Source organism: Belonocnema kinseyi, chromosome 8, assembly GCF_010883055.1.
Source record: "Belonocnema kinseyi isolate 2016_QV_RU_SX_M_011 chromosome 8, B_treatae_v1, whole genome shotgun sequence".
NCBI lineage: Eukaryota > Metazoa > Arthropoda > Insecta > Hymenoptera > Cynipidae > Belonocnema > Belonocnema kinseyi.
The window spans coordinates 142,797,583-142,806,421 of record NC_046664.1 but is presented as its reverse complement, the minus strand read 5'-3'; the positions used below and the strand labels follow the sequence as shown (position 1 = coordinate 142,806,421).

The 8,839-nt window shown below is 40.8% G+C and overlaps 1 protein-coding gene across 7 annotated transcripts in view; it reads left to right on the top strand.

The window, feature by feature from the left end:
• The window catches only part of LOC117179153 (TGF-beta receptor type-1), a 183,216-nt gene that overhangs the window by 39,937 nt on the left and 134,440 nt on the right, over positions 1–8,839 (top strand). For 3 of the 7 annotated variants that reach the window (XM_033370846.1, XM_033370850.1, XM_033370845.1), the window contains one exon: positions 5,924–6,045. The exons of 3 other annotated variants lie outside the window; for them this stretch is intronic. In XM_033370846.1, the coding sequence (XP_033226737.1) occupies positions 5,924–6,045 (122 nt within the window). The remainder of the gene's footprint in view (positions 1–5,923; positions 6,046–8,839) is intronic. One more of the 7 variants, XM_033370847.1, reaches the window with a different exon arrangement.

The window sequence follows — 8,839 nt, the reverse complement described above, 5'->3', positions numbered from 1 at the left end:
TGTTATGAGGGCAACACATAACTCCTTGAAGCTCTTTATATTTTCTGAGTCTTCGTCCAGTCTATGCTGAACTTCGTAGACTTCTCTCCAAAATACTTCGATTTCCTCTGGTTTGGGTGGGTGTTCGACAGTAACTGGAGGGTCTTGGAAGAGTCCAAATGAGTCAGAGAGAAACTGTTGATTTTCTCTGACCCACCTCTCCCTCCGCTCTAGACTTTTCTTAGCGTCAGATAGGCTTGAGATAGGCTTGAGAGAAACCTTGGTGTTGATGTTTCTCCGGGTCGTAAAGCATCGCTCTTCATCTATTGGATGCCTGCCTGCGGTTTGTCTTACTGTCGCCTCTCTTTCTCTGTTGTCGGCTTGTTCTAGCTGTGGTAGAGTAGGTGTTCCGCTTAAATAGCCCCTTTTACGATGTTGTTAAACATGGTTTCGCAGACGTTTCTGCGAAAAGTGCGATAGCTCCGGGTGTTTCTCGCACCACAGAGCATGCAGCCGTGCCATGTAACCCCGTTCAGGGGCCACACTCGCATCGTAGCACTCTAGCAAGTCGTGATTCAGTCGCTTCGTCCACCCAAAGGTTGCGAGATCCCGCCGATCCATCGCATTGAATCCATTTTCATTGGCTCCCCCAGCTCTAGATTGGTCGGCATTGTTGGCCGACACATTATCGGGAGCCCTGCGTGTTCTGTTGTTTTGAACCGCACTTACTACAACTATGTTTAGTGTTGTCATTGCTGTTCCCACGAGAAGCTGGGGAAAGTGGTTCGTCCATCCTTGTAGAGCCCCGCATGCAAGGATAAGGCTGCGTAATCTGAGAGGTCGCCCGGTATCCCAGAGTCGCCGTTCTACACACCTCACCCAGGTGCCATTCAGCTTTCGGCACGGTTTTCATACCTCCGCTTTGGGGTTAATTCCTTCAGGACCACCCCTGGACAATTGTCCGCGACTGCCTATTTATTTTTGTAACCATATTCAGCAGAAACCCTTGGTACAGGGACCCTCTATCCGCAACCCGAGGAAGCGTTCGGTGGCTTTGCCATAGGCCTATGCCAAAGCCACCTAAATGAAAATGCCATTGAAAATGGATTCAATCCGATGGATCGGCGGAATCTCGGGACCTTTAGGTGGACGCAGTGGCTGAATCACCACTTGCTAGAGTGCTATGATGCGAGTGTGGCCCCTGAACGGGGTTACATGGCACGGCTGCATGCTCTGTGGTGCGAGAAACACACGGAGCTATCGCTCTTTTCGCAGCAACGCCTGCGAAACCATGCCGAACTACTCCGAAAGAGGGGCTATGTAAGCGGAACGCCTACTCTACCACAGCTAGAACAAGCCGGCAACGGAGAAAGAGAGGCGACACTAAGACCAGCCGCGGGCAGGCATCCAATAAAGGAAGAGCGATGCTTTATGCCCCGGAGGAACATCAACACCAAGGTTTTTCTCAAGCCTAAAGATCTGGCTGAAATGGATGACGAGCTTCGTGGACATTTTTCCTGAGAATACAAACTTCTGGGCTATCAATTATTGTGTGTATAATGCAGCGATAGCTTTGGCCGATGCGAACCGTAAAACAAAACTAACGGTTGATCATAAGACCAAAAGACGAATGCATCAACTTGCCACAAAGATGGGCTGGGAAAGACAGTACGCGTCCCGCATTCAGTGTGTGATTGACTACATCACATCTGGCAGGTATTTTACCGCCAAGGTTCACTTCTCTGAACACACTGTATAAGATATTCACAGTTATCCTAAATGATAGGATTGTTCGGGCAAATGAACCTATGTGGCAAGAAATGTATGAACAACGAGGCTCAAAGAAAGGCGTAGCGGGATGTCTGGAGAACCTGCTCATCCATAGATGTGTCTGCAAAGATGCAGCATTCTATCAGCGTGAACTATCGATGACCTGGATTGATTATCGGAAAGCTTTCGTTTCGACCTCCCATAGACTTATCATCTGTCTTTTGGAAAGCTTAGAGGTTCATCCGAAAATCGTTAGGTGCCTAGAGAGATTGACGCCACTTTGGAAAACCAGATTTACTATCTTATCTGGAAAAAACCGTGTGACAACTAACAAGGTCATCTTTCAGAGACGTGTCTTTCAGAGCGACACTATAAGCCCACTCCTCTTTTACCTGACATTATTGCAACTATCTCTAGCACTTCGCCATTCCGACGGACACTTGTGCGGCAAACCTGCAGATCGAAAGTACAAGGTCACTCATGTATTTTACATGGACGATCTTAAGATCTATGGTAAAAGCAAAGAGCAACTACTTCTACCTCTAGGGATTGTCGAACGATATACTAAGGAAATTGGAATGGAATTTGGAATGGATGTGAAATCTATAAAGGATACTCTCCGAAGCAGATACAAACGTCTCATCAGACAGATTTGGTCTTCCGAACTGTCGGCGAGGAGCAAAGTATCTGCAACGAACATGCTTGCCGTCCCGGTAGTACTCTATTCATTTGGAGTAGTTCCATGGACGAAGAACGAGCTCAGATCCGTCGATATCGGGACAAGAAAGGTTGTGCACATGAAGAAAAGCATGCATCTTAAGTCTTCCGTTCCGCGACTGTACATCTCACGCCGTCAAGGTGGTCGCAGAATATTGAGTCTTGAGTGTCTTCACAACAGGATTATTCTGGGTACAGTACATGAGTTGCAAAAGGAAGAGACCCTCTTCTTAAAATGGTCAGAAATCACGATGCACGGTCTTCCACAGAAATGTGAAGGATCAGTCAATCCCTTGTGAGCTAACGTTTGCTTTCCTTAAATCGCCAAGATGGAAATCTGGTACGGAGGATTTCATTTTTGCTTGCCAAGACGGTGTCATTTCCATCTTATCATACCGTCGCCACATTTTGAGTCAAGACGTTCCTAATGATAGCTACAGGGCGTGCCATGCACACCCCGAGCATTTAGCTCGCATACTACCTAGTTGTCCAACTCACGCGGGAACGACCTACATTCAAAGACACAATGCGGCACTAAGAGTGCTTTATTACCATCTCTGTCACTCTTACGGCATTAACCTTAATATCGCTCCTCTAAATGCTCCTAGGGAAATCGAGTCAATTGTCGAGAATGTGAAGTGCCGCATATACTGGAACTTTACATTCTCGACAATTGTTTCTGTTGCTCACTCGAGGCCTGACATGGTTCTTCTTGACTTCGAGAAGCGAACCTTGTTCGTTATCGAATTTTCGGCACCAGCTGACAAAAACGTCATAACCAAGGAGAATGAAAAGAGAGAGAGTTATCGAGTCCTTAGAAGGGAGTTGCAACTATTGTACCCGGAATATTCTGTTAAACTAATCGTCTTTATCATCGGCGTTCTTCGAGGTGCCAACCTTTACTTGCTAATGGCCTAAAAGGCATCCCTGCGTGTCAACAATATGCTAAAACGCTTGCGGGAAAAATGCAGAAGGCGGTAGTCTTTGGGTCGCTCCGTGTTCTTAGGGTGCACGAGGCTTTTGCTGGATCGTCGTATTGATTCCTCTACAGACTGTAACCACCTATCTCACGGTCGTGAGACGTGGTTGTGGCTGAAAGTTTACCGCGATTTCGCTGAGAGTGGGTGCAATTTTCCAGATTAGCACCCGCTCCTGGCGAAATCCTGCGGTTGTCCGTATGACAAAATTTTTAAATATATATATATACATACATATGCAATTTTTCAGATTAGCACCCGCTTCTTAATATTTTTTCGTATCTGGTACAATTTTGCTGGAAAATAGAATTTTTGATTTTGTGAGAAATATTTTCAATAGATACAACCAGAATCGTTTCCAAAAAATGACTGGTTAACGAACTCGTCCTTTTTTATGCCTTCAAAAAGTTAGCCAAAGAGCAAGCCAATGAGATAATTCCTTAGAAAGTGTTCGTGTTCATATAGTGTTTCTGTTTCTTACGAACAAATTTTTGTTATTGTTTGTTACTTTATCGAAAGAATCTTTTTTGACATTTTTGATAAAAAGTTCCACTTTTCTAGACTTTTCTTAGCATCAGATAGTACTCGTATTCTGTCGGCAATATGTTGCCTGGCGTTTTGAGAAGGTACGACGATACACTTCAGGGAGTCATCCGTTTTTCGAGGGCACCGATTGAGAATCCACTTCCTAGTACTATGCAGCCTTCGGCACTGTTTCCTGCACCTTAGCTTGGGGATTTTTCCTCCGGGATAAACCCTGGACCATTATCCGCAACTGCCTATTTAGCCTTAGCCATATTTATCAGGAACTGAGTGAACTGAGTGTAAAGCAAAATTACAATGTAGACACCGAATTCCCTCAACTGGAAGGCATGATTGGCTACTGGTAGGGTGTTTGGATAAAAATAAACTAAAGCCATTTAGGCGCTGCATGGTTCTACTTACACTAACGTTTTTAGAAGATCATCATATACACCATAAAAGCTGTTCTCGTGAAGCAAACACCTAATCATCAGAGATACTTCTACATGGCATACATTGATTACATGTAAGCGTTTCCTTCAGTACCACATGATTATTTGCTTGAAATCTTCAAAATTTACAAAATATGCCCATATATCATTGACATTTTACGTCTTGCAGAGATCCAACATACCCTTCTGGAACCCGAAATACCTTGACGGCACCCAGCATATTCTGCCAGCACACAATATACTCCACCGGCTTCGAGCATCGTCTGCCAGTATACAGGAAGGTGCGACACCTGTAAAGAACCGCACGCAAGGTGCTATCGGGTGGCTTTAGGCGTTTCACTAGGACCTTCTGAGTCGAGGTACCGCGCGGAAAGCTGATCACGACTGAAATCTCAAGGCCTCCCAGCGAGGGTGTGCTGGGTCGGAAGCGAGATGCCTCCTGGTCACGCTTACGAACGACAGGTTACGTAACGTACACTACTATACAGCAAATGGAAACTTCTGTTCCATTCAACGGCTTTCAAGCCAATTTGGAACCCTGTATGACGAGAAATTCGACATGAACCATAAGCTGTAGGTCACTCCGTCATGCATTTGGTTACAACCCAGCCCATGAATAGTGTAGCAAAAAACCAGGCTTTGTCCAATATGTCAAATTAGGAATAATGCTCTTATCACAACACTTGATTGCATTACAAAAATGTGATCGTGACATGATATATATCAGGACATCCCCATGCAGACTTAAAAAAATGCAGATCCTAACAAAAATGCATATTAGGCTGTAACTATCTTAAGCCTGAGAGAAAAATGATGTAAGATTTGTTGATTCTGCCAATTTAAAACAGATTTTGAAAGAGGACGATAAATTCTATCAGAATGAGGACGAAAAAGATCAATATCTATAATATATTTAAATGACAATTGTATAATGTAATGATTAAATTCGCCAAGTATCGCATTGTGAATAAACAAAAAAAAAACTTTCTAGTGACAACTTGCATTTTGTATCCAAATTTAAAATACCGCCCAATTCGGTGTGGCTTTATCGACAATAGATTTCACAGCAAATGGGGTGAAAAGACAAAAATACTACTTTTCGCGTGTATATTTGCAGTGCCACTCCTTTCTCAAAAAGTTATTTTAAAATAAGCTTGGTGATGGTGAGTTTATTATCATCTGACAGTATTGTAGGTCTCTTCTCGACTTCCCCTCATTTCCATACTTTTTCACTCTCGCTGTTTAGTAGATGTTATTTTTTTTCTCCAAAATCCATATATTTACCTTAACCTTTGCTACGGTAAAAATCCTTCCGAGATGCAGGGAAGTTTGTAAGCTGTCTGTATGAAAACCTAATCTTTACTATCTTATAAATAATTAGTGGAGATTTAAGCGGCACTACAGATTCCGATATTTTTCGTTCAATGCTCCATCAGCCTTAATTGATAATTTCCAATGATTTTGTTAGTCTTTAAGAATTATTATAAAAACTATTTTATTTTTAAGAAGAGGATGTTATGACAGAAAAGGTTGGTTTCCACCAGAAAGACCGTTGAAAGCCGTTGATTCCATTGCATATTGTGATGAAACAAACTACTGCAACATCAATTTAAAACTTCGTAGTCCAGGTATTATGCAGCTGTGAGAATTTTAATTTGTGTGTGAAACGTTTCAGATCACAGTAAAAGAAAAGCTTTATTTTGAAGTTTTTTTTACTTTCAACAGTCAATTATATAGCTCCAGCATTTAGAAATATACATTTTGAAAACAAATATATACATATTTATGAGTGCATTTTTTGTAAAAGACAAACCCTCTCAGGGGAGTTGATTTTTAAGTTTTCTTTTTACTGCGAAACTAAATAAAAGTCGAAATAAATGGTAGGTGAAAGATTTTTTGGAAATGAAATATTGAGTATTGTTACGTCATAATCATTCAAGTTTTTCTTCATAGTTTGGAAAAACCGTTTGTGCACTAACCCTATCACAAATTCGAGTATTATGGAGTTTAAAAAAATCAAGAGTGCCTTTAAAGTTGTTTTTAAAGCATTGTGTGCTTTAAAGACTATATAATAATCAAGACTGTGAAAGGAGGTAGTAGACAAAATAGAATGGCTGGTGGAAGCGCATATAGGGGCTTCTTGACTCATGTGAGTAGAGCACTCATGAAGAAGTCCGTATTGCCACACTTATAACTATTTTACATATATTTATCGCTGAAATCAGTACATAACAAAGTTCACCAAAATTCATGTCAATCCTTTTATCTTCGTCAATAACACAGTTCCTTAGGTTAGCAATGAACAGTCCAATGGGCTCGACGCGTTTTTCTTAGTAGTTCAAAAGTTTCGGACTGTGCAACGGATGCTGAATCAAACAGCCTTTTGGGAACCAGCAAGCCTGTATCTATTCCCAGATCCTTGAGGCGACTCTTTAGCCCCACGTGAACATTTTTCAACTGTCTCACTCTCGTAACTTTATACCTGAAAGGGCTATACTTTTGAATTTGTATCGTATGGTTTTATTAGATGACTTATTGTGGCCGCTCATCAAGCAACAGGATGTCGGGTCTGTTTTAAATCATAGTTTGGTCATTTAGGATAGTCCTGCCCCAATATAGGCTGTTACTTTCGTTTTTTAAAACAGCCGTTGTTGTTGCTGTTGTTTGGTCCCAGAAACGATGGATTCATTGTGATAACTCCACGACCGGAAATGATTCCCCACCGGTACATGGAGTACATACTTTTGAAGTTGACGACTCTTTCCTGAATCTTTATCACGAGTCCCTTCGTTTCCGAAAATAAGACATCATTTTTGAGACAAATATTGGATGCCTCACTGTCCACTTTATTTTGATCTAAACTATTGGGGTGCTTGTCATGAATATCTTGTCTCTAGTGCTTGGTGCAAAAATTTCCTCGCAACTGTAGTACTTATGATTCACGCAAATGCTAAAGACCTTTGACGACATTACCAACTTAACTCCCTAGTTCTGTTTTTTTAGCGCTTGGTAGGGCTTATATACGCAAGTTCAAATTTTTTAGAGTAGATCGGTTGCCAAACTAGATTTTTTTTAATAAGGTGAAATGAATCAAGTTTGCGTTGTAATGCATCGAAAAGCAGAAAGTTTGCCATCATTAAAAAACAAGAGCACTGTCGCACCTCCAATAGTTCATAAGTTATTACTTCACAAAATTGACCAATTCCGACTTATTTTTAGGGCTGAATGGCAAGGGTTCAGTTTCAATAAGCTGTCCCAGGATTAATGTACTTTAAAGACGCCGGAAAATCAAATCAAATGTTCCTATGCATAAGTAGTATATTGACAAAATCGCGGTTTTTAGTCGGTGAAGGCACGCACGATAGTTTTCATTATAAAATCACGAATGCCTTGAAAGTGGGCAAAACTATATTAGTGTAAAATTACTCGCTCGGGCTGTAACAACTAAAAAACTCCAGTGGGGATCTTTGGGTGGTCGTATATTTTATGTAGGTTAGGAGATAAAAAACGATTGCAATAATCAAATGATGCTGAGGTTAAATTCTGCATGTTAAATAGATACCGAAACTGAAATAAAATTTTTGGTGATTCACAATTCACTGAGAAAAAAAATCGAATTTTCGTTGCGCATTGCATGTGCCGCGACCGGGCGCTGTGCCGGCGATCACGGCCTGCCGCAGTGGGCTGGTGCGAGAACTCTCGTTTTTAATAATAAATATACTTCGCGTATAATGAGAGCTTCAAAAAGCGTCTAAATTTGGTTACGTTTATACACTAAAAATTAAGTGGAAATTCAGTCATTGAGTGTTATTATATTAATGTTATTCTTAATATTTTTCCATTTAACATCTGTTATGGACTACTTTGATTTCTTGGCCATCTTTTCTAACATTTTTTGTCTTTGATTTTGATTTTCTTGAAAAACGTTTTATCCCAAAAAAAAGGTCTGAGGGATCTTGATCGTTCCATCCAAACCAATCCCAAATCACCATTCCAATGCAATGTTGCAAAAAAATTCTATTCAGCATCTACTCCAAAATCTTTTCGATGATTTGCTAAATTTAGAAAATTGTATTTATTCTTATATTGTGATGCAGCTCCATCAGAGTAATAGCGAATTTTCTTAACATTTTCGTCAACAAATTTAGCTTCAAAAAAACAATAAGCTTACTGTTAAAAACATGAACTGAGCTCGCATCGTGGGTTGTCTTTTCAGATATAATGACGAAACTTGTGTACTTTGTTTTTCCATTTTCATTATAATGTATTATGTAAGAGTGTAAAGTGTCTTGATTATGTACTCAGTGATGCGATTGTATTGCATTTTGAGAAACAGATTTATAATCACCTAAGCCTGGTATATAACGGCTCACTTCATCTGACAAATAAAAATTTCGCACTGTTTCTACAGTTTTAATGGGG